Source organism: Actinia tenebrosa, unplaced genomic scaffold (genome assembly GCF_029948245.1).
Source record: "Actinia tenebrosa isolate PJP-AT-01 unplaced genomic scaffold, QUT_ActTen_1.0 PGA_scaffold17__23_contigs__length_9995812, whole genome shotgun sequence".
NCBI classification, from domain to species: Eukaryota; Metazoa; Cnidaria; class Anthozoa; order Actiniaria; family Actiniidae; genus Actinia; species Actinia tenebrosa.
Genome location: NW_028292577.1, coordinates 1,923,928 through 1,950,658, shown reverse-complemented (window position 1 = coordinate 1,950,658; position 26,731 = coordinate 1,923,928). Strand labels below are relative to the sequence as shown.

The 26,731-nt window shown below is 38.1% G+C and overlaps 1 protein-coding gene across 1 annotated transcript; it reads left to right on the top strand.

Annotated features, from left to right (window-relative positions):
- Nucleotides 1–1,605: 1,605 nt before the first annotated feature.
- Nucleotides 1,606–24,995, top strand: LOC116299497 (protein sidekick-2). Its single transcript, XM_089031727.1, has 32 exons — nucleotides 1,606–2,091; nucleotides 4,841–5,149; nucleotides 5,345–5,641; nucleotides 6,028–6,139; nucleotides 6,555–6,748; nucleotides 7,672–7,944; nucleotides 8,512–8,793; nucleotides 9,319–9,594; nucleotides 9,902–10,099; nucleotides 10,305–10,409; nucleotides 11,116–11,186; nucleotides 11,396–11,630; nucleotides 11,812–11,927; nucleotides 12,082–12,277; nucleotides 12,454–12,747; nucleotides 12,994–13,320; nucleotides 13,878–13,951; nucleotides 14,117–14,354; nucleotides 14,900–15,015; nucleotides 15,109–15,292; nucleotides 15,889–16,185; nucleotides 16,724–17,026; nucleotides 17,383–17,453; nucleotides 17,543–17,771; nucleotides 18,101–18,216; nucleotides 18,722–18,944; nucleotides 19,469–19,759; nucleotides 20,102–20,227; nucleotides 20,714–20,893; nucleotides 21,592–21,723; nucleotides 22,299–22,398; nucleotides 22,810–24,995. The coding sequence occupies exons 1-32, from the start codon at nucleotides 2,028–2,030 to the stop codon at nucleotides 23,993–23,995; spliced, it is 7,215 nt and encodes a 2,404-aa protein (XP_088887853.1). The 5' UTR covers nucleotides 1,606–2,027; the 3' UTR covers nucleotides 23,996–24,995.
- Nucleotides 24,996–26,731: the final 1,736 nt, after the last annotated feature.

The window sequence follows — 26,731 nt, the reverse complement described above, 5'->3', positions numbered from 1 at the left end:
TATCAAACTATAATTATCCTCAATATCTTAGAATTTGCATGATTAACACTGTCCATCAAATATATTGCGTTCCTGTACTCTTTAGATTCCTGCAGTCCGTGTAGTATCACTCGGAACAAAGTAACTGGCTAGTTCGATGAAAAAGCGGCAGCATCATTTTCTGAATTCTGAGCGAGAAATTCGATGGAAGTCGTAATTTTGCTGGTGTATAACAGTTGTACAAGCCCGTGAACAAGGGATTAAAAGATTTCAAAGTGAATTATTATAAGGACAAAGCGAGGACAAGTCGTTAAATGTCCCGAGAGATTCAAATAATTTATTACTGAAGTATTTAAGGACAAGTTAATTTATGCAAGTTGGTCAGTTACCAAGAAGCGCGATGAAAGCAAACAAGTTAAAGAAATAAAATTTTAACTGACTCGAAGAAACGTTTCAAGTTATGACTTTATGGGCTCGCACAACAGTTTTCACTTGATGTACAACTGTACAACTTGGCTTGTTTTCCTATGGCAAACTTTGCATATCTTTATTAATTCAGTAGAGCGTTTAATACCAAGAGTTTTGCTTGAAACCGAAGACAATAGAAAAGTGTTTAGACGCACAACAATTTAATTCAAAGTCAATAAATAGAGAACAATAAGATTAATTCTTAATATCCTAGGGCAAAAGCAAATAAATGTCCACAGTACCAAGATACTCAGTTTATTTGAATATCTTAAAAACAGTTTCAAATCTTCTCGAAAGTAATGACCTAAATTTTCAAATTCCATTGAAAAATACTTTTATTTTTCTCGAAAGTACCAAGATTTTAGTTTCTAATTTTATTTTAATCATTTTTCATTGTTGTATCTTTATTTTTGTGAATTTGCTTTGATAAGACTGTTTTATTTGCATTTGTTCCGGACCGTTCAGACGAATTTTAAATCTCTTAAATTTTCAAATTCCATTGAAAAATACTTTTTCTTAATCAATATAAATTTTAATTTTCATATATTCTCTCCAAAGTACCATTACTTTACCGTTAAGTACCGTTATTCTATCCGGCTCTATTTTCGTAAAGTTGCTTTGACAAATCTTTGTTTTGTTTGCATTGTTCAGTTTGCGTTGTTGAGTTTAATAGCTCAAAAGTTAAAAAAACCTTAAGATCTTATTCAATGTCAAGTTCATTTGATTTAAGCTCATTTTTGACAGCGGTAACTGTGCGCGCGTCAAAGCGAGCAAGAAAACTTTACTTCCACGCGAGCTGAAATAATACATGTAAATGAACTCTCAATTTCGCCATTTTTTTTGTCCAACTTCTTCTTACACTGGATCGAAGGACTATTTGAAACAACTGATAGAAAATATTTTTTCAGGCAATTAAAAATAACTATCTTTGTTTGAGATTCCATCGCAGTTAGAACACAGGTTTTTATTCTTCCAGCAGAGATTTTTATATTCTTTGATTCTTTATGCAAAACTTCGTCCACTGTTCTTCGGCTGAGTGATTTTCCCTCACAGTTGTGCAGAAGTATTAACCAATCAAACGTAGTGTTTTGTATCACGTGACTCTTCGACATTGACAGTAATTCTTATGCAAACACTTGGACAAAAATTGTAAATCGTTTGAAAAAGTTTGCAAGAAAAGCAAGGAGTGTGACATTTGGACCACACGTAGTTCCTCGAAGTATAAATTTTTATGTCTTGACTTCAAACATTTGAAAGATCTACGAGTTTTGGTCCTTGTTTATTATATACAAATTGGTTCGAAATTCAAGTCATAAATGGTCCATTAGCCTATTGTGGATACTAGTCAACAACTTGAAAAGGAACAGTACTGTATACGTTTGGACTGTCAGAACTACCGATCGAATACCTCTATGATCCACCGTTAAATCTAGGAATTTTTAAATGCACATGGATCTAACGGAGAGAGAGCAAAAGTTAGGATATAAGCAAGAATCAAGAGGAGAAAGTGTGTCTACGACTTACAATCCGAGTCATTAAGGATCGTTGTCAACAAACCAGGATTTAAAACTCTGAATAGTATGATGAGGTTGGGGTTAGGAATTCTTCATGTCGTCTTTCTTACGCGGATAGCCACCAATGCAGGTATGTTTTCGTCTATAAATTTGGTAAATTTTATGTTGTTAGTAGCCTAGTTAGGAATCTAACTTAGCGTGACTCGCTTACTACAAAACGAAAAATAATTCATTTGACTGACGCATCGATTTGACCCCATTTAGATTTTATAACTTTCTTATCCCGAAAAAAACGGTGGATTTTGTCAATGATATGATAGGCAGATTTTAAGAAGTTATTAAAGTTGTGATTGATTATTTCCTCGACGGAAGAGTTTGTTTTGTTTACTTCAGTTTGAAAATAGCCTATGTTCACAGTCTAGACGTCGTAACCTAATGTATTTATCGTCAGCATGAATCAAAATATTTAAACCTTAATCCAGACCTTCCTAAATGTATGAATATTCCTTTTATAATGTATAAAAGTTTGTGCTCAATGAAGAACATAGATATGTTTTGGCGCCGAAAAATTGGGACAAGAAAGCCATTTCAGTGCGTACGCGCGGTTGGTTGGCCGGATATATGATGAGAGCAACTGCTGTCCCACGGTGTAACGGCTTTCCTATAAAACTGTTATCACAGTCTAGAGAAACTAGGATTTAGATGAGGACATGTACATCTCATAGATTCTTCTTTTGTATTATCGTAATCGTGTTAATTCATATTTCTCTATAAACAAAGACAAATTGACACCTTTCCTCAATGTCCATGTTCACTGTCAGTTCTCGAACACTGACGGTTTCTTTGAAATATTTTATATCTATTTTATTTGAATGGAGTACACAAATACGTACGCAAAGGTCCCTGGTAAAGAGGAATGTTCTAATGTGGCGTGGCTTGAAAAAATCAGAGCCTCATTTCTTGTAAAGATATGCTATAAAACAAATGTTATTCGAGCCTTTGATTTTCACTCATCTCGACCCTTGTGGCGGAATCAAGTTTCATGAATGAAAATTACAATAATCTTTGTGTTCTTACAAAAATAATTTATCTTTTTTCTCCGCTTTTTATTTCATTCCATTTTTTTTACAAAGTTCGTGCCAGAATTAACGCGGGATAAATAGTTTATTGATGAGTAAGTCATGGTCCGGAACAACCAGCCACATGTAGCTATAGTCACAAACACTATGAGTCACTTCTTAATATTGATTTTGAACGCATAATGTAAAGTAGGGTGTTGTCTCTTTCATCTCGTGAACAGAAATAAACATAATCCATTTATTAAAAAAATAATTGCATTTCCCTATTATCGTGTTTTTATGCACATGGATTGGCAAGGAAAAATTGATTGTGTATAATTGCACATGTAGATAACCATCAATATATATACTTTTCATATCAGCAGCTAGAAATTAAAAACGTAAAATTTACTCTATCTTTTGATATCATCTGAAATATGATATATGTCTGGAAACATAAAACGATCTAGCTCTCTGGTCGCTCTTCAGTCTAGCCTGAGAAACAGTTAGTAACATGTGCTTCAAGTGAGCAACAGTTTATTATTACTAGTGATCAATTAAAACAGTTTCATCAATGGTTTGTTGTGTGATTTGATATTGTGGCTAGTGGTTTATTGTTCTTGGATAATTATCAACCAGCTCTGAACACGTGGTAACTTTGAAGGGATCATAGCACTTAACATTGCCTACTCACTTTTATGCTCTCATTAAATTATATTTATAGAAAAAAATAATCCTGGAAACTTCTTGATGAGTGTCACGATACTTACATATAATATTTTTAGTTATTATCTATGCATTAAAAATTATGTGTATTTGAGATTATGGATGCATATACACGTAGTATTATGTCATTGTTTCCTCACGTGGAAGGCCCCAAGGTGTAATAATATAATACTCACTATCTTCCCATGCTGGGAAACATATGCCTCTTTACACTGTATCCACGTATAGCAATTTTGACTTCCATAGAAAAGATTTGTAGCTCTATTAGTAATCAATTGTAGGTATTATCCTAATGTGTTGGCTATTTGTGGGAACTTTTTTGAAAAATCTAATTAAAAATGTGCATAATTGGATATGCAGCCAACATAAGGGTGTGAATTATTTTTGCATATCAAACATTGAGTGTCGTATTTCCCTGTGTCTGTCATCTGCGAGGCAGACCCACAAGTCAGCATCATCCCTGTATCCTTCTTTTTTTCTTCTTCAAAAATGTTCATGTCGAATTCGTTATAAAATGATGGCCTTTTTGTTTGCCGCTTTTTTGCACAATCCAAATATGGAATTGATCATACCATATATGGAGTGAGCTTTCTCTACTCCAACTTCAACACTAACATATAGAGTAAAGCTTGATATGACTTTCAAAGTCATCGATTATAATTATTTGAGACATTTGTCTATAATCCTTTAATTTGTAATCTAATGGAATGAGAACAATTCTGGGGTTTTGTAATCATTACACAATTCTTTTTAAATATAATTTCATTTGAAAGCCTTTTCAATATTTTCTATTTAATTAGCTTTAATTGTTTACGACTCGTTAGTACTTAACTTCATTTTATTATATATGCATCACACACTCAATGCAGATGTTATGTAATTATATACTACCAGTGTGTATCCAATTTATGGAACTTGCTCATAATTAATTATAGCGTTCACTTTTATTCATTAACATCTTTTCAGTCCACTAAACCCTTTCCCTCAAATGTATAATTTTCTGTTGCCCTGCCCAAAACTGCTTGATATTGAGAAGTAAAAAATCCACTCTTTTACATTAATGTTAATAATTTTGATGGTAATTGTTTTCTACAGATAAACCTCCATCATTTCATTTAAGTAATAGCTTACCAGCAGATAGTATTGGAGTAATAGCAGAGGGAAATACAGTAACATTTTCATGCAAAGCAGATGGCAATGGTCAATATACATATTCTTATATTGCTACTAATTTAAATGGAAGCCCAAGAAACCTTAACCTTGATTCAAGATATTCAATACATCAAGATGGCCGGCTGGTGATTACTAATGCCAGTCATGCAAAGGATGATGGGTACTATCACTGTGTGGCAAGGAATAATTATGGAGCTGCTGTATCAAGAAAAGCTAAGCTTCGCATTGCTTGTAAGTATAAAAGCTCACCAGTACAAATAAGCTGGCATTTATAACCATCATATCCAAATTATCGAGCAGCCTCCCTTCCCCCATAAATAATGACTGTTCCCTAAAATGTACAGGTCCTTCGCGTGGCTTCTTTACTCCTCAACAATATGTTTTCCACTAACATTTTAACGTTGTTTTTTTTGTATTGACATTAAGATCTCACCATTCCAAGTAATTCTGCAAACCTTATAACTAGAACAGTTAACATGTATGACAGCTTCAAGTTTACCCACTCCTTGACAGACACCTTCCCAGACTACCCAAACACAACCTACACTTGGAAAAAAGGTGGTACCATCATTTCAGAGGATAATCGCATCAGCATTTCACAGGCTGGCAATTTGTACATTGCATACCTTCAGTTAAGTGATCCCGCAATTTATACTTCTGATGTTAAAAATACGGTGACATCAACAAAGTACAGCAGGCCAAATATTGAACTGAACTTGAATCGTAAGTTCATTGTCTAGATAAGTAAAGTGTGTTTTAACAATTACGCTTATGCAGTAGATTATTCAGGAGTCGTTGTATTGCTATGTGGAAAAGGTTTGGGGAGGGGATCGAGGGTAGGATGATTTGTTAAAGTTATTGAGAATTACATTCTCACCCGGCCATGAGAAATTCTGCTTCCAGTAAATCAATGTATGACATAGGAATATAATGAATTATATGTCGTATGTGTGTGTGTGTGTGTGTTTTAGATGATAAAGGAAAGGTAAAACGTTCTTGTAATTGGAGCATAACAGCTGCAATGTTTCAACTATAACTTTACCAAACACTTATCCTTTTATAAACATCCTTTGGGTTTGTGTTCATTTTGTTTTTGCTATTTTATACAGATGCTAATGAACCATCATCCTTAAAATCCATTATTATGCTGGGTCCTTCCGCTAAAGTTGCTGTACATGGCAAGAAAGAGAGTGTGTTGTTTGAATGCTTCGCGCATGGCAAGTAAGTAATGTATATGTTAGAGCATTTGCACCTAAAATGATAATGGCGAGAAGGATTTGATAAATTATTATATCTTCTGAAAAGAGTTTTTGTGCATTATGAGCATAATTATTTTCCAGACCGGTAATTATTTTCCAGTATCATCTGGGGTGACGGATGGCTGAACGACAATATGCAACAGCCACAACAAAATGCAAAACATGTTAAAACACGTAGTTGAAATGTAAATGAGACAATAAAGTTATTTGCCATCTTAAAGTCGTTCCTGATAGGTTTAAAACTGTGCCCGCGGCCTCCTATCTTGCTCTCCTGGCCGGCAAATAAAACTAGCACTTACCTACCTCTCCCCTTCTTTTCACCATAAACCACGTGACTTGTAATCTTGTAGCATAATATATGACTATCATCATTTTAGACCTCTGCCCACCATAACATGGAAGAAAGACGGCCAAGTGATCTCATCTAGTGATAAATACAGCATACGAGACTACAACAAAAGATTGACGATCAAAGATGTTGTGTCTAGTGACCAGGGCGCTTATTCGTGTCATGTCAGCAACCCTAAAAGTGCTGGAGCTGGCACTAGAAGTGGAAGTCTTACTGTCTATGGTCAGTCAATTGTTTTAGCTTGCTTGAGATAACAAGCTCAGTTCAATGTTGCATCCTCGAGAACCAAGGCGTAACATTCTGTCGCTTGGTTCGCGAGAATGCAAGACTTTTTTGCTCAGAGGTACGTCTTTTTTAATGAAACGAGAAAGGAGCGCGACGACAGAATTTACCACTGCGTTCCCGAGCTAGGATGTCAAAGTTTATCTTATATATTTTCTTATGACTTAAAATTAATTTTTCATTTTTTATCTTCAGTTCTGTAGTTTTTCTTTTAACACGACTCTGAAAATTTATAATTTGCATATACAGAGCGTAATATCTAGTAAGCACGCGTTCATTCAAAAACTACAACTTGGAGAGCGAAACGTTCGTCAAAATTTGTCTTTGGAAACCTTACTATAGGAGATTCTAAAAGCTTTTTCGTCTGTTTGTTTACTTTGTGTGTTTATTTTGTTGTGTTTTATTTTACTTTCATGTTGCTTTTTAAGCTTAAATTAGAACTATGTAAGCTTACTTAATGTTTAGAAGAATCAAAAGTAAGTTATATTATAATATTATGTTCAAATTTGTTTCTTTGTAGGGTCTTGTTTTTTCAATTATTTTGAATTTTTTCAACCTTTTTTACCTTACTGTCCAGTCCTTTTGACGCTTTAGTGTTTGTTCTTCAGAAAAAGAGAAAATTGTATCTGTTAGTGCGTTTGCCTCTAAAAAATCTCGCAACAAACGTTAGAAAATATTGAATTTCTTTTCTAAAAGTCATGAAAAATAAGATTCAGCGAAGAACAAGTTGCACTCCGTTGCACTCGCGTTTTCTTACTAATTATGTATGCAAATATTTTGAAAAATGGCGCGAAATTCACTAAATGTGATTTTTTTCGTGGAAAAAAAATTTTAACGAAGTTAATTATTCATCTTATTTACAGTCCCACCAACATTTACTAAAAAAGCGAGCGATGCATCACAAAGAGTTCTAAATTCTATAAAGTTTAGCTGCTCTGCCACAGGGAGCCCACTACCTCAGATTGATTGGTACCACAATGGTGAACTTGTGACAGCAGGAAGTAGTGCTCGTAAAACTATCAGTAACAACGAGTTGACTATAAGCTCTCTTATCGATAACGACCGTGGGGTGGTTCAGTGTGTGGCGTGGAACAGGGCTGGTCACGTGGTAGCATCAGCACAGCTTACTATCAAAGGTAACTGTCAAACTTTTCGGGTCGGGCCAGCTATTCCTTATAGAGTGGTTTTCATAAACCTGTGAAATCAAGTAAACTTAAACTTATTCAACGCTACTAATGCACTCTTATTATTTTGTTTTTGTGTGTGTGTGTGTGTGTGTGTGTGTGTGTGGTGGTTTTTTTTTTGTTTTTTTTGTTTTTTTTTTTTTCGACTATAATAGCCAGATAATATTTATATTATATATTATTATACACTCGATTGCAGAAACGTTGTAGTGTACATTTATATATTTATACAAATATCTAATGAGATGCATAATGCAAAATAACCATTTTCAACGCCTAAAACCCACTGATTTATAATCTGTACAATCTAATAGACAAGAAAAATATTTTTTGACAGTCACTGAATGAAACAAACAATGAATAAAGCGATTTTTCTGTTTTGCATATCATTAAATATACTGAATAAATTAGATATATATATAAATGTATAATACAACGTTTCTGCAATCGAGTGTATATCTTATATATCATTACACTTTTTGAAAATGTAATAATAGTTTTAATGTGTCTTATCTTAAGGTGTTCCTGTTTGGATCGATGCACCGCCTAAAGATCGTACAGCAACGTTAGGAGAGACTATTGAATTGATTTGCCAGGCAAGAGGAACCACCACACCAACCATTACATGGAAAAAAGATGGCACCTTTATCCAGCTCGATGCTCCTGGTTCTCGCTTTCATGTCAAGTCTTCAGGCTCCATTCAGATAACGAATACTCAAAAGTCTGACTCAGGAAAATACACTTGTGTTGCATCAACATCTGAAGGCTCCAAGAATGCTAGTGCTGTTCTGACAATATTAAGTAAGTACCGTCAACCAGCTAGGGTTGATCATGAGTTCGGTAGTTTGTGGGCTAAAAGACCAAACACTGTCTGAGTACTAACGGATAAAAAATATATTTATTTGTTTAAAAAATATTAAAATAATAATAATAATATATCCTCAGAGAGTCATGTCGTTTTCGTTAACATTCTTGTGTGCGTGTGAGCGTACGTTTATTCGATGCGTCGCCGCTGAATTCTTTAAACATAGATTTATTACTTGTAACTGACGTTTGACCTCGTTTACTAGCAAATCATTTGCAGCAATGTAATGCAGAAATCAATGCAGAAATTAAATGGAGTCCATCTTTTTTTTCAATATTCACGGGATTTTAAGTGCATTCGCTATGAGTAGCGTATACTTACAAAGGTTGACCTTCTATCTGTGTAAAGCGCCAAGACGTCCCGATTGTTGTCTCTGTTACCAATGACCGTTAGAAACTGAATGACATGCAAAAAACGGCTAATGATCAAGAAAACAATATTTACTTGTCCTGTTATTCCAGGTAAAACAAGCATCTCAATTCCTTTACCCAGTACCATTTATGCTGTAAAAGGTCAGCCAAAGGTTCTGGCGTTCCAAGTTACGCAAGATCAAGGCGTTGCCGTGTCCTTCTCGTGGACCAAAGATGGTTCGTCGATCATGGACTCTAGATTCCAAATCTTGGCTAATGGGTCGCTTTATATTTCTCGTGTGCAAGACTCAGACGTTGGCACCTACAAATGTGTTGTAACTTCACCTCTTGGCAATGCATCTACAAGTGGAAGAATGGTTGTCCAAGGTTGGTCTATCTTTTTTTTTTTTTTTTTTTTTTTTTTGTAGAATTATTTGTACTTTGATCTCCGAATCAAAAGCGACACCATTCTTTGGTTTTTATCGACCATATGCTGGCGCCTACGCTACGTTTCAGAGACTGTTTAGGTTTCTACTAAGGAGCACTGGAGCAAAAGAGCAGTGTTCCCAACTCACGGTTAACCATAGCGTTTGCATACAATCCACCTGCGGAAAAAAACTGCAGTATATTGCTCTTTAGGCAAACAAAGGTTTATAACAAATTCTTACTCAGCCACGATAATTTTGTTTCTCAGAAGCACCATTGAGTCCAACAAGACCTGTCGTGGTCCAGATCCAGACAACCTCGGTTCGACTTTCCTGGCGACCGCCTGGGTACGACGGAAACAGTGCCATTATATCGTATAAAGTTGAAAATATGAAAGAGGGTGACGTGTGGAAGGTTGCCTTGGAAAACATAAATCCGTCCTCGTATGTGACTGCAGTCGTGACAGGTTAGTAGTCAGTTAGATAGCTGATAGGCACCTTGATCCATAATTTCATAGATTTGAGCCAATATTATCAGGCTTTTCACATGAAGCAATATTCCAAAATCATTGTGAGTTTTGTTTGGCGCATCAGACAGTGTGCACAATACATCCGATATTTGCAATCACTGCGCCCATCTTTATCTAATCAATTCTAATCTTATCACGACAGGTCTGTCTCCTAACACTCGATATACCTTCCGTGTACGAGCTGTCAATAGTGTAGGGGTTGGTCTTCCCAGTGATGCTACTGCTTATGTAACTACATACTCTGCACGTAAGTACCTTGATAGTAATTTTTATAACGTTTTAACGAGAGTCGGTTATTCTCCACGATATTAAAAATCCTTACAGTAATATACTCGGCAACTAAAACGCGTTTGCGACTCGATCAAAACCATTTGCTAGCCGATTGACCTATTATACGTGCACCCCAGCTCATTAGGAAAAACTTATTGCAACATTTCACGGAGCTATCAAAGAATGGCGAGCAAGTATCCGATGCTTGTCCAAGTGTCCAACCGCCATCCGGTTAGCTCAGTTGGTAAGAGCGTCGGTCTGTTGTGCGGGAGGTCGTAATTCAAGCCTCGGCCGGACCAACACTCAGGGTCTCAAAATAACTGAGGAGAAGGAGCTGCCTTTGCAAATGATTAGACCTTCAAGTGGCTCGGATGACCACTTTAAATGGCTGTCCCGTCTCTCCACACTTCATCATTACTAACCAATATCGAAGGGACGTAAAAGAACCATTTAGGACGTAAAAAGAAACCCTGGCAGTGACCACCTCTCGTTCTGTATATATATTTTATCCTATATATTTTTTTTTTCAAGTGCGAATGTTAAGTGACCACACTCAGTGCCTAACCACCTCTCGTTCTGTATATATATTTTATCCTATACTTTTTTTTTTTCAAGTGCAAATGTTAAGCTATTAAGCTGAATTCTGAAAATAATTATTTAAAAACGTTTTCTGCCATTTTCAGCTCCTTCTCAACCTCCAAATAATGTATATGCTACGTCAGCAAGCACTGAGTCCATTCTTGTTCAGTGGAAGGTATGTTGTTTGGCTTCACTTGTTATTATTTCCTTTTTCGCTTGGAATGTTCAAGTTTTCATTAGAGTTCTTTCTGGCTGACAGCACATGTTGGTCAGTAGTTGTCACCATGCCATTTGAATCAAATAAGGCTCAAAGACATTTATCAGCAGGTTAAAACTGCTCAGGCAGCAAGCAAGTTTCTTTCTTTTTTTTTTTTTTGCTCATAGGCGCCACCAGATGACTCCCATAATGGCCAATTGCAAGGGTATCGAATCGCCTACCGACAGTCCGGTGTGCAAGGCAGCTCTTTTACCATCGTGGATATTACCGACGGTCTTGCTGCCAAAGGCACAATAACTGGATTGCTGAGATGGACTGAATATGAAATAAAAGTACAGGCCTATAATAGTGCTGGATCTGGTCCTTTCAGTCGACCCATTCTTCGTATGACTGGGGAAGGAGGTAAGCACTTAATGAAATAAGAGGGTCAAGTATTGATCCTTGAGGAACACCAAAGGTTATCAATTCAGTACTGCAACGCTGTAGTCAGTGTTACTCAAAGAGTGAACTTGCCCTATTTTATACTATATTTGCTGCTATTGTTATTGTGGTAGAATGATTGAGTTTTATTGTACCCACACAGCTCCTGGAGCTCCTGTTCAGAATCTTAAGATCGTTAGGATCAACCCAAGCTCGGTCGAACTACAATGGAATCCTCCGCCACAGAAACAATGGAACGGAAACCTAAAATATTATAAGGTATGAGTTTCTTTGGAATCCACTCACTCGTATTTCAGCTTTAACTTGCATTTTTCACGTATACGATGATCGTTTAGTCTCAACCCTCATGTGTTTTTTTTTCGCCACCTTTTTTGAAGAAATGCGTGTTAATTTTATTCTTTTCATTCTCTAGCTCCAGGCCTGGGAACCAAGTACTCCAAGAGTGATCACTACACAAACAATCAATCATGACAGTAGCCAATCGGTTCAGCGCGGTACTTTATCAAACTTAAAAGAGTACACTTACTACGAGATTGTTGTTATAGCTGTGAATGGTGCTGGTAATAGTCCTAAAAGTACTAAGCTGTTGGTAAAAACGCAACAAGGATGTGAGTTCATTGAAATATCATTTTTATCGAACAGCCATAACACAGTTCATTCAACAGTACATACATACATGGATTGTTTCAGTTATTCCTCAGCCGTTACTTTGTCAAGTGGGAGTAATTTTCCCCTTGATTACATATTTATTTTTTTATTTTTTTTTTTTTTTTTTGTCCCCCAGTACCTGACGCCGTGTCATTTCTTAGCATCTCTGAAGTCTATTCTGATGGATTTCGAGTAAACTGGGGTCGTCCTACTCAAGTGAATGGCTTACTTGTGGCGTACGAAGTGCAGTATTGGCGCAATGACTCCAAATCACTGACTTTCAGAAAGGAGCGCATTAAAAACGATACCATGGCGTATGTGTCTACGGGATTAATCCCGAGAACGTTATATACGGTAAATGTTGCCGCGGAAACTGCAGCTGGTCTGGGAAGTTTTAGATGGTTGAATGTCAGAACCGTGGATTCACCAAGTAAGTTGCAAGTTGCTTACCCTCCTACCCCTACCTACCTACCTACCTACCTACCTACCTACCTACCTACCTACCTACCTACCTACCTACCTACCTACCTACCTACCTACCTACCCCGCACCCACCCACCTGCCTACCTTCTTATCTACCGACCTACATACCTACCTTCCTACACGTGTACTTTTCTAATAAACATTTCTATAAATTTCAGAACTTACCACACAATTGATTGGTTTATTTTTTTAGTTCGTCCCGATCCCCCATCCAATCTTGAAGTCGTCGAAACACGACCTTGGGAGGTCCTCCTGAGATGGACCCAAGGATTTTCTGGTCGAGCGCCAATCACGATGTACAAAATCGAATACAACAACGATTCCTTTTACGAACCTATAACAGCCAAGTGGAATACAGGACTCACCGTCCAGGACGCCCATAAAGTCTATCAGCTTTTTCCTCTTGTGGTTCCACATCTAAGACCTCATACGGAGTACCGCTTTCGAGTGATTGCCGTAAATAGAGTTGGCCCTAGTCCTCCAAGTAATGTCTCGCAGAGTGTGACAACACTTGAAGCCGGTAGGTTTTACGTGATATACTCGTATACAATAGACCTCTAACTACGAACCATTAACTCCCATTATAAAGCTGTCGTCATGATATACTCGTATGCAATAGTCCTCTATCTACCATTTATTCCCATTATAAAGCTGTCGTTATGCCAGGGTAAACTCATCCTCTGCAATGAACTACTAATAATTATGATTACGAAATCCTAGATCTACTACTGATATTTTTATCTTAAACTGTCACTTAATTTAGAATTACTTAAGATATAATTAATGAATAGATCGGACTACTTGCCATACTCTTAGCCTTTAAATTAGCTACTATCATCTAAGTATAATTGGTAAATCTTCACTCGATTTTTTCTTTTAGAGTTTATCACTATTCGTATTTTGTTGTTGTTATTATAATTTAATTTTTTGTTAGGGTGCACTTAATCTGGAGCCAAGCTCTGTTGTGCTTACCCCTTCCATGATAGCTTAGGAACTTAGATAATTGTTATGGATAAAGTTAAGTAAATAAAAAAAATTATCCATATTATTAACCTTTTCTTTTCATAATATTCGCAGCACCATCTTTGCCTCCGAGTGAGTTGATGGTTCATCAACGTGACCGTACAGATGAATTAGAGATAAGTTGGAAGGTGAGTAGATTGAGGAAAACAACGTACGTTGAAAAGACCCTATGTTATTGAAGAGTAAGAGAGCTGTTAAACTAAAAGTTCTATAAATGAATATCGAAAAAAATATTGATGAGATTGTGGTCGACAGTTCGAAATCTTATTAAACATATGAAACGTATGAAACAGATCCCACCAAGAGTTTCCTGGAACAGTGCATTCATTGGCTATATCATCACTTTCGAGCCATCAAGTTCATCACAACACATCCTAAAGATTCAGGTCCCTAATTCGCACTCGACTAGATACATCGTAGGAGGTCTACTGAGATACACTAGGTACAAGATCTCAATCATGTCGTATAACCTCAATGGTAAAGGCACAAGTAATAAAACTACTGATATATTTTATACAACAGCTGAAGGAGGTGAGTAGTAATTATAAATGTTCAATTATTTTGTCACAGGACTTTGGCAAATATATAAGTGTTTAGCTAAACGTTGAAATGCTATAAAACGATGGAAAGGGATTAACCAACTCTTGATGCGAGTCTGGTAGTAAGTTGTACTGAACCAGTCGTCATGCCCGATTTCTTAGAAATTTGCCTTCTTCCTCGCACCCTCGCTCCATCCCATCACCGGCCATCATCCTTACCACCTTTACCGCCACAAATCTGAATTGCAGCTCAAACTGCTGAGGTCGATTGCGAAGTTTAGAAGCTAAACCCAGCGCGATATTTTGCATATAGCAAATACCTTTTATTATCTAAATGCAGATTCATCATCATCCGTTTTCCTAGCGCCATAAGTCCCATAAGGCCTTAATGCAGATTACTTTTCTTAAATTTGTCTGCTATTAGAATTTGTGCCCTTCATGATCAGTATTTAGTGAGACGCTTAGCTGTACACGCACGTGATATTTGATCTGTTATAAACTAATGTCACAATGATTGATATCTCTTGAATAATCCAGCTCCAACAGTATCCCCGTCAAATGTACGAACCAAAGTTATTACCTCAACGGAGATTGAAGTGAGTTGGGGACCAGTACCTGAAGTTGGACGAAATGGAAAGATTCTTGGTTACCAGGTATGAGTCTCTTTTCTGACAGGTATTTTGGACAACGTCTTTCTTATTTTTAAAACTTTCTATAGATCTAACTAAAATTCTCTTTACCTAAAGATTTTCTACAGAGTGGCAGATAAAACTATCGAGAAAATCACTGAAATCAAAAGCTCCGAAACTTACTCCATCAAGATCTCAGGCCTGGAAAGCTTTGTTGTGTACGAGTTTGAAATACTTGCATACACACGGTATGGGCCTGGGCCTAGAAGCAGAGTCGTGAGAGCAAAGACCCTGGAGTCTAGTAAGTGTTTCACGCCTGTGTAGTCCATGCCATGTAGTCCATGTGGTCCTTTCCAGCTGATCTAAATAGAGACGTAGAAATGACACCACTGCAACCTAAAGTGTCATGAAACCTGCGAAAATTGACCAGCGAAAAATCTTCCCCGCAATTACAATAAAAATATAAAACTCATTAATCGTGTCACTGTTATCAAACACTTATTAACGTTTTTCTTTTTTCCATATGATTTGGTGACCTGGAAATCTACAATTTTTAAAGGAAAAGTTACACCTTAGTCTTGTAAATTTTCTCTATTGTGATTTTGTGTGGCTAACTTTTTTCTGAGACCAGCTGGTTGAGGATTCGATAAAACTGATGACCATGATAATCTTTGATATTATTGCGATACGCTTTTAAAACTTTACAAAACTGGTGTTAAAATGCAACAAGTGTATGACTTTAAGCTTGCTATATTTTAGTATAATATTAATGCTGTTACATTACTTTTATTTTAAAAGTACGTTTTTGTCTATAAAACTTGACTTTCCAATATATTTCTTTGTGTCATAGGTAGTTCATTTACAGGCTAAAATTATATCGACTTTCTTTCGTTTTAGCACCCGATCCACCTGCCCGAGTCCGCTTTCCTGAGGTCAACAGAAATTGGCTAAAGATAGCCTGGGACCCCCCGGTTTATCCCCATGGTAACATTACCGGGTATCGGGTTGCATACCGACGTAACGACAGTTCGAGTTCATATGAACGTGAAGATTCCAATGTGGCACCATCGAGGCGGTTACTCCTGTACACTGTGTTGACACCGGAAACATTTTATCGATTCTTCGTTTGGGCCAAAACCACAAAAGGATGGGGACCTGCGTCACAAGAAGTTGTCTATACGACTGACAAAAGAGGTATGTCCAATAATCTGAAATAAACAGATGTTCTTACCTTTAAAGTTCAATGACTCTTTATCAAAACGTCAATTCGTTGAACTCAGGCTAAAAGTTAATATGTACCTCTAGTGCGTGTCCTATACGATGAAAGAGCAACTTGTATGGCTGTAAAAAAAGGTGCAATATTGATTTGACATGCCTCGACCGAGACGTTGCTTTGTCAGATTCAGAGGGGAAAATATACAATTGACTACTTCGACAATACAGCGGCCATCTTGGATCGCATGGTGTTATGGCAGCTGAAAATTATTTATTAATTTATTATTTTTTCCCCTGGCACCCCATAATGCCCTGCGATCCAAGATGGCCGCCGTGTCGTCGAGTCGTATCGTCGTAGTCTATTATTTCTGGACAAAAGATGTTTTCCATATTTCCATCTTATTACAATAGCAATTTTTAATTGAACGGCAATATGCCATCGTATAAAATGGGTGTCACTGAAACGTTGGATATTGAGTATCTTTTATTTATTTTTTTCTTCTTATTCTTCTAATAGTTGCTCCAGACACTCCATTCATATTTCCAATTCCTACCGAGTGTATTTTTGAGCGTGCAATCACCATCGAATGGCGAATCAACGAGCATCCCAAGAATCCTTACAGGCATTTCACGCTTCAGTTTGAAGCAAACAGTGGGGGCTGGTTGTTCTACTCCGCCGATCTGGACGCCAAGCTAAGAAAACTTAAAGTAGAAGGTTTGTTGCCAGGGACGCGTTACAGGTTCCGTATCAAGGCAACCAATGATGTGGCAGACAGTGAGTATAGCTCACCATCAGAAGAAGTTACAACGAACCCAACAGGTGAAAGAAAACAACAGTGATGAAAATAGCGAGAGTGATATAATTTAGAATTATTTATATAGGTAGACACGGATTCGTGAGCGGATAAATAGGCATACGTTGTGTCAGTATTGCTCTGGATTGAAAAAAAGAACCCTTTACAGTAGCTAGTTGCACAGAACAGGAATAAAACAGTAAAAATTAGGATTGGTACAAAATAGGCATTTATGATGTACTTGTTGAAGGCTAAGGAAAGGCTTAGTACCCTTAATGCAGCCTTGCATTTTAAGACCCTGGAAGCAATGGCGCTGATAGACTGCAGGCCTTTTTGACATGTCTTCCTCATTTTTGTGTGCTTATTTGCTTATTATTAACAGCTCCAACGGGTGCTCCACGAGACGTCCGAATCAAAGCAGTCTCTTCAAATTCTCTCCTCGTTGAATGGGCGGTAAGGATTCAAAGCGATTCAGTTGCTTTTTTACATTTGCATGAACCCATTAAATTTAGTCCGTTAATGCTGAATATTCATTGTTATAGGCTCCTATCCCAGAAGAACTGGGCGGTACACTCCAGGGCTTTACACTCAAATACAAAGAGGACGGTTCACTGTCCTTCTTAACAGTATCAAAACTTGCAGCCGATGTACGCAAGTACACCATTACTGGCCTGAAAGTCTTCACTACATATTACATTGTTATATCTGCTGTCAATCAAAAAGGAACTGGAGTATTTACACCCGAACTACCTGGAACTACAGGAGAATTAGGTAAGAAACGAAAAACGGGGTATAGAACAGATGCGAGTTACGTCATTGCCGCCATCTAGGTTGATAATAACAAAGCATTCCTCATTAGCTTCTTTTGTTAGATCAACCAATATGGCGACTGTTTCATTGTTGTTCATACCTCAAGGGATTTTGAGTCACATGGTTGCACACACTCTTTTACCATACCTTATGTTATCAATTTACCTGGATAAAAGAAACACGGACACAAGACTTATCGTAACATGCACATGCTGTATACGCCCATAGCACAATATCCTGACTTTTTCAGAATATTAATTAGTAAAAATAACACAAACCTTCTTTTTTAGCACCAACTAAAGGACCATCTGAGGTTAGCCATGGCACTGTTACGAAGACTTCGATTCATATTAAATGGAAAGCTCCTCCAATGTCAACAATGAATGGTTACCTACAAGGATACAAGGTAAGAAATATGTCGGTCCATAATTTACAACCTCACCCCTGCCTCTCACTTTAATTTCCCGGGTTCTTATGGCTCTGATTCTCATTATGGGAATTCAGTAAATGGGAAAAGTCCCCTTCGCACTTCCCTGCGCCATCTTGAAAGGTAACCATGTCTGTGCATCAAAGCGAGGAAGTTCGGTGACTGCTTGCAATGATAGAGACCTTTTTTAACACCTTGGACAATTACTCACGTGTCTCTATCATTGCAAGGTCACCACAGTTCTCGCTTCGACGCACAGGCACGGTTACTTTTCAAGATGGCGCATGGAAGTGTAAAGTGGACAATTGAGTAAGTTTGTTCTCATCCTTGGTTTTCAACGAGGTCTTAGATACACTGCACTATATACGTCTAGCCAACTCTATCTGTGGATTTGTAACTCCTAACACTAATTGAGTTCTTTAGTTGTCGTGACAGAAATGAAACCCTTACCTTGGACTTCACCATTGTTTTATCCAAATTCCAGGTATACTATGAGGGCCGTACTCCTAGCCGGCGCCGCCGCCGTTCGATTGATAGCTGTCAATCAAACAATTTGCCAAAATACAAAGACGTAGATCATGATAAGACTGAAACTACTATTACCAATCTGCGGAAGTTTGTAGCATATTCTATATGGGTACGAGCATACAACTCTAAGGGTGAAAGCCCAAAAAGTGAAGTGACTATTGCGACAACTCTTCCTGATGGTAAGCTTAGAACCGTCCTTGTTTTACAAGGTAGCTCTTAATAGCCAGTGGCTAATAAGTCTGTGGTCCTCGTTCCATGACTGAATGGGAATGTAGATGTTGATTTTTGTGGAGGGGGGAAAACCGAAGAAAAATCTTCGAAGCACAGAAGAGAACCAATCAGAAATTCTACTCTCATCAAACGCCGAGTCCGGGAATCGAACCCGGGTCGCAATGGTGAGAGGGGAGCACTCTCCTTGCTAAGCCACCCGTAGTTCTCTTAGTTTTTTTAATACCTTCAGAATAGGCTCGTTGTATCTTATTCTAGCCTGTGAGTAGTGGTCGTCTTAGATTTAAGAGTTGCAAGCAATGTTTTTATAAAAATGATCGATAGCGATTGGTTGTCAGTTTCGTAAAAATGAAAATGGGATGGGGAATCAGTAGAATGCAAGGTAGTCAGAGTGCGCTGTCTACGTCCTATCGAAACCATTCACTGGCTGCACTCAGACCAATTATCGTTGCTAATGTGGTGCTTCTTTCATTAGTCCCTGGACCAATAACTGGCTTTGAACCGGATGCTGTCTACAACAGCAGAGTAGATCTATCCTGGCACGATCCCTGTGAGCCAAACGGTCGAATAATCTCATTCGAAATAACTTACTTCACAAGCTCGGCTAAATCGGACACGTCAACCATAAAACTGAGCTCTGAAAAGAGGTCCTATACTATTACGGGTCTAACAATGCTTGCAGAATATACATTCCAGATCAGACTGCAAAACCACATCGACTTTGGACCTTACTCGACATTCGTGGCGAGGACCAAGGGGCCAGCTGGTAAGTTATGAGACTGTAAAATTAGGTCTTTTCTCTGTTCGGTAAACGGGATGCATTTTGGTCTAGCTTAGGTTCAAAGAAAACCACACAAGCTACGTATGATAAATAAAATACATTTTTACCGAAGCAAGACCAGAATGCGCCACACAAATAAGTTTTGGATAAGTTATGCGACACCATACTTTAATTTTCCCCTCATTAGCACATATAGGGCACTATTTGCAATTGGTACCATTTTGGAAATATCTTCTGGAAATACGATTGATTTGTACGTGTCTTAGATACTCAGATCATCTTATAAAAAAATCGATCCAAAACTATGTTTTTTTCTCTTATTTAAAGTCCTACCAGGAACCCCTGGTAAGCCCTTCGTCAGGGCATCGAGTGACAGTGCAGTGATCTCATGGCAAAATGGTCACAGTGGTAACGTGCCCTTCATCAAGTTTGAGATTCAGTACAGAATACCAGGTAAGTGGCCAAATTTCTGAGAACCTAAAAACAGCGTCAGGGGTCAAGCTTATCATTGCGCATGCGCGATTTTTTGTTTTTGGAGGAACAAAACCAAGGAGCACTTGGTACGAGAGAAGGGGAGCAGTGAAAGCGCTCGCCTGTCACCATTGCGATCGGGTTTCGAGTCCCGCCGCGCGCTCGGTGTCGTATTTCTCTCCTGTGCTTCGAGGGTTTTCTCCGGATTCTCCGGTTTTCCTCCCTCCACAAAAATCAACTCCTAAATTCCAATTCGATCACGGAAAGAGGGCCACAGATGTGTTAGCCACTGGCTATTAAGTTCTACCTTCGTAAAAACAAGGGAGGAAGATGGAAGAAATGAGTTATCGATCGATTGATCCCATGCCAACGACCTGAGATTTTGTCAAAAAGACCTGCTAAAACCCCCAGATCCCTTCTCTTAAAGAAAAGGAAACTTAGTTCAACATTTTATGATTGAATAAATAGGCCAAGGGGATTTTAAAACCAAGTGGACTATCAAACCAGAAGAGCTGCAGAAGAACAAGACATTCGTGTCGTGTATCGTTGGGAACCTTAAGCCAAAGACATCGTATCAATTTCGTATCATTGCCTGGAATGAAGTAGGGAAGTCACCACCTTCACCACCTTCGGATATATCCCCGACAAGTGAGTAGCCTTAGAAAGTCTGTGTCTTTAATATACTTGGCAAAATGTTCATATACAGTTCCCACCTTATCCTGATGCGGTCCATCAGTGTTGTGTTGCATTCTTAGGTCATGAAGTCATACTATATGTACGGACATCAAGAATTAAACTCTCCTCATGTAGAGCTAATCAAATCGCGTATGCTTCTTCAGACGCTGTTTTACAAAATGGCAGTGTGCATTTAGAGATCTTTTTCAGTTTGGGCATATGTTTTCTTATTTTAGATTAAATTTACCACACCACCATTTTTCTTAGTGTCATTTCTTTTTTAAGAAAAGGCCTTATTCAGCTTCTCTTTTCATTGCACATGAGTCTAGCATTGACATAGTCATATTCATGAAGAACATCAACCTTCATATGGTAGATTGGGACTGGTAATTACAACTAGCTGCATTGCAATAAAAGGCTTTGCACCACATCGCATGATGGCAGCCATGACAGGAAGAGAATACAGTTTCCTTGTAAATTAGATAAGACCAGAATCCATTTTTTCTGTCCTGCCATCATTTGATGTCTGAAAGCCTCTAGATCTATTGTCATGTGATACAGACGGTACAGATGAAGGACAGATCTTATGCCTTTCACAGTCATACTATCTGTCCTAGTTATAAAATAGCGCGACTTACTGTTGATATTGTTTATGCTTGATATCCTTGCAGGTGAAGGTATCATACGAAGTCCTTTACCGATGCACAAAAAAACCTGGTTTATCTCAGTGACTGCTGTTCTTGGAGTTATTCTTCTACTTGTGATCATCGGCATCATATTCATTTGTATACGACGACGAAAAGGTCAGTAAAAAGGCAGGATTGGGGACTGTTCCTCCTTTTTGGAGGTCAGTTAGGGACATTTCTCAGCTAAAGAGGAGGCCGCGCTAGTGGTTAAAAATCATTCAGTGCTACTTGATGTCACTGCTCTTTTACATATGGCAACAATTTGGTAAACAAACCTCGAAATCTCCACCCACGTAATTATCTAAAGATCCCCTCGATCCCATGCAGAGATTTGAACAACATCGTAGGTCCCAAAGCATTTTATCAAACGCTTCCCCTCCATGCTTTTTAAAAATGAACGCAATAAACGTCTTTTCCTGTATTGGTTATATTGATGTTCCTAATCGCTTCATGCTAACGAATTTAGTGATAAGCTACAACTCATCGTTATGTTGTATTGGTCGTTACTAGTGAACAAACAATTCAGCGAATGACACGTAATTTGGGATTGGAAGACATTCGTAACCAAGCAGATTTGTATTTAAGCGTCCTCTTTCACAAACAAGGACGACGTGCTGCTAAGTTAGTGGTGTTCTTGGCTGAAACTTTAAGGTCATGTTTAGTTGACTACATTTCTCGTCATTGATCAACAGAGCGCAAGGCTGACCGTCTGAGTAATGTAGGAAGCAGCACGACTCGTAACACACTGGAAATGAACGATGTTAGGAGTGGTTCCATACCAGCACTTCACATGTGAGTAACGTGACCTGTCACTGATTTTGTTTTTTTAATTTCACTGAAGTCCCCCCTGAGGCCCTGAGGTTATTTATTCTCACTCTTGCTTTTGCCGTATTGATGCTCGCTCGTTACAATCGCAGGAAGCGGAAAAGAACCTCTGGAGCCCAGGGTAACTTAAAATGCCTATCATCCTTCTGACTATGATAATAACCATACGTCACAGCATTAGCATATGACATGAAAAAACCTTCATAACTTCAAGAAGCCGCACTCAAACTATGTAATTTTTTCGGGTTATTCAACATCTTACCCCATGTAGAATCAATACTGAGAATATTGTCAGAAGGGTGATAGGCACTTTAAGTTTATTCTTCGATAGAATTCGTTAGCTAAACTTTTACCGTTTACATTTTGTTGTGATTCTAGTTCGTACCGTGACCCGAACGACGAGGAGGTTGAAGTCAGCAGTATTGGCAGCAAGGAAGGTTTGTCATGTGAAGAAGGAAGCGAGCCATCCGCAGGAGATGAAAATTACAACGAGAAAGACAAGATCTCGTTCGTGGATCACTACGCCAATGATCCAAGTCACCAGTCATGGAGAAACTCGCTACATCATCCAGGAAGTTCGCGAGCTCAATATGACGACGATCAACTTGTTAGTATTGTTGACAATGCTCCAAGGCCAAGATTTAAGTCATTTTCTTCTTTGGAAGACAAAGATATGATTATTCCCCCTCCCCCTCCATACGAAAGTCAACCCGAAGACAATAACGACGAAGATATTGACAATCTTCCAACAGAAGCAGTGACGTCATTTATGTCACCCGAATACGAAGCTGAAAAGGCTAGGTCGCTTACTCGTCCAAGGAGCGCGATGTTGAGACAGCCGCCATACAGCAGCCGTGAAGAACTTGATACTAAACCACCGTTAGACGGTAGCAAGAGCCGTATTGAAGGATACCGAGATCATAGAAGTACAGATGATTTGAGGACTGTTCCACGAAGCAGCCGGGACCGTCTGGACCACCAAAATTATAAAGATCCTATACGGGATGGTTTCGTAGGATATGGGACTCTTCCAAATTCACTTAGTCAACCAAGATATCCAAGTTTCCGAAACGCGTATAGGAGACCTCGGGAAAACGCACCAGATTCAGAGGGCTCAGAAAGGTCATCCTCAAGCAACGACTACCGCGACACTCGTAAATTACTCCGCGGTAAAAGTCCAAGCAGCTCCAAATATCCCCGAGCGGGTTATGGTGAGGAGCCTGTTGGTAGAAGACGAAACAGGCCGCCAAATCTACTGATAGGGGATAGGAACAATCGAAGAGACCCACACTACAGTCACAGCACTTCCTCGGGTACCCCGACCTCGCCTTTGTCCCCTGCACCCTCGTATCATAGCTCGTATGATCCTTATGATGCTTCAGATATCCAATATAGAACACTACCTAACCGGTCTAGGCTACCCAGCTACAATAGCAGCCAACAAGCACAGGGACCCCAACATGCTATGCCGCGAAAACAACCTATGATGTATTTAGAAAACGGATTCGTCCAACCGGATCCTAATGATGACATACAAATATCTGCCTATCAATCATTTGTGTGAAATAAAAAGAACATGTGATCAGATCACGTGATGCATAGTAAAATGAGGATGCCTGGCTAGGTTGAAGATGAGGTACATGGCTGTATCAGATCTACCCTAGATCTGGCTTTAAACACTTTACATGGTGGTTTGAATGGATAAAGATAGACACAGTGGCCAAGATAAAAAAAGGGCCTTAAAGATCTTATAGGAAAACAGGCGTGATATGCTTAGGTGTTTTTTGTAGAAAAAGGATCAGGCCATTAGAATAGATTGTAAGAGGATGTTCAAAGACACAAGATTAACAATGAAAAAGGCTGATGTTCAGTCTTCTTACGGAATAAAGAAGTCACATTACTTTATTTTAATTGAAGAGATGTGCTACATGGGGTGCGACCTGAAACACTGCTGCCAATTTTAAAAGATGCTGTTGAAGAGCATTTGTCTACAGCCAACAAGAATTCAAAGCTACTGAATTGCAATTAAAAACACTGACAAATGTACCCAACAGCTTTGTTTCATCCGTTTCGTACCTTTTAAAATTCCCACAGCTTAGAAGAATTTTTTTTAATAAAAAGAATAACAGAAGACTTGAAATACAACAGCAACAAAATATTTTGATACGAAAGACAAATATTTTTGGCGTAAATTTTGAGGAAATGATTGTAGTCGCCAAACGAGTTATTCCATGAGAGAAGACTAGGAATAATATTATAATTCATTAATTTTGTCATCGATAGTTTCTTTAGTTTTGGAGAATGTTTGAATTTGTTCAAAGAAATTGAATCTGCATTCTCGCAAACACTAACAGAAGTAAAAGATTAACTTTGGAAACTTTACGAAAATTAAAGCCAACTGACTGCTCTAGTTTAGAATAAAAATAAAAGCTATTTAAAGAAGAAACAAGAATATTTTGTAAGTTTTTTGTCAAGTTGTAGTAATATTTTTGTAAACAGTTGCTGGTATAAAAGTTGTAAAAGAATAAATAATAACAAGAGTATCGCAAGATACTGATAAGTAAGTATGTTCGTCTTTTCTTTGGTTCGTCGGAATACATCCCTATGATCCCTATGCCTCTGACTAGACTTGTGGGGCTATAATCGGGGGGGGGGGGGGTTATAACCGTACACGGTATAGCCCGGAGACAACAGCAATTGATTGTGTTCCTTCGTCAGCAGCATTGACGGTGAGAAACACTTTTTAAGCCTCTTTGAAAATACGAAATATTATATAACCATGCAGCACTATTATAAAGGGCTCTACTTAACAGTTATTCCACGAACTTGAGTCGTACATGAGCTCATAGCCAACGAGGCCTCCTAGCCGAGCTGGCTATTCTTCGATTGCACGTTACATCATCGCGGCCATGTTGGCGCCATTCATCAAAAGATTTCTCATTAGTTAACCATTATCATGTCTGTTCGCGTGGGTAATAGTTTTGTTTTCCCGAGAGTCTCGAATGGAAAAAAAAACTAATAGCTCTTATCGTAGATGAGCACGCCACCCCAACAAACCAGCGGTATCGTGATGAATGTAGCATCAAAGCGAGACTATCGGGTCGAGCTTCGGATAATTCGCTAAGAAATTTACTACAAAACTTCGAGGGATCATTACATTTTGATGGACATCTTTGTTATACAAAGAATTTTGTAGTCTTTCTAACTATGGTCAATCACTATATAGCTTTTGGATAAGACTGTTGCTCCACACTTCAACAATTCACATTGAACTTTACCCTTCTCGTTCGGCTCGACTCCATAAACATAAACACAGTGGATTGACTACACATTGACTCTTACATTCATTGTCGTTAGCCACTTCGACACTCAAAACAAGGGATTCGTTCTTTTGCAAGACTGAGCCGTGGAGTGGTTCAAAAAAGTTCCCGTACATAAAATCGCCTTTCTTTGAAAAAAGGAATGACAAGTCGGCAGAACAAATTATATAAAGTTGAGATAAAAGAAGAATTATCGCTTCATGCTTTTGAAAGTTTTCCATTCTCGGAGTTCTTTACAAAACAATCTTAACCGAATCGAATCGAATCGAATAATGTAGCCGCCTATGCCGATTGGCTATATATAGCCAGCTCACACGTTGTCCATAAAACTTTAATTGACGAAATATTTCATGTTTAATGACGAAATTCTTTCGAGAAAACAGCTGCTTGCCTTACAGCCAAAGTATTGAGAGGTGACAAGACCCCTAGCTGTAGCTTTATACCAGCAATCACTGATAAGGTCAACAATCACCATTAGATTAGACTGAGAAATCGGAGTGAAAAGAAAAGAAAGAAAAACGAAACGAAACGAAGCGAAATTATTCCCCTCAGGCTCAGTAATTATGGTGAATATTTAGACTCTCGACTCATTTACCGATAATCACTTCGCCATATACTCATCCAAAAATTCTGCAATTTTTAAAAACTTGATGTGTACGTGTCTTTTCCTTCCGTCAAATGTTACTGACAGTTACTATAGACCATATGAAAAACGAGTGTAAGAGTGGGAACGAGCACCACGAACAATTGATGATTTCAAAAATATTTTTTCATTGCAATTAAAGCCATGTCTAAATTAGTAATTTCGGAAATGTCTGTTGTCATATATTAAATCCCTGAAGAGTTATAAGCATTTATAATGTACCGAAAACATGATAGCGATGCTGATAGACCCTTGGTTGTTGTTTCCATACTGACAAACCTTTCTAATTTCAAACACTTGTAGCTTTTTACCATTTAATGTTACTACACTGAAATTT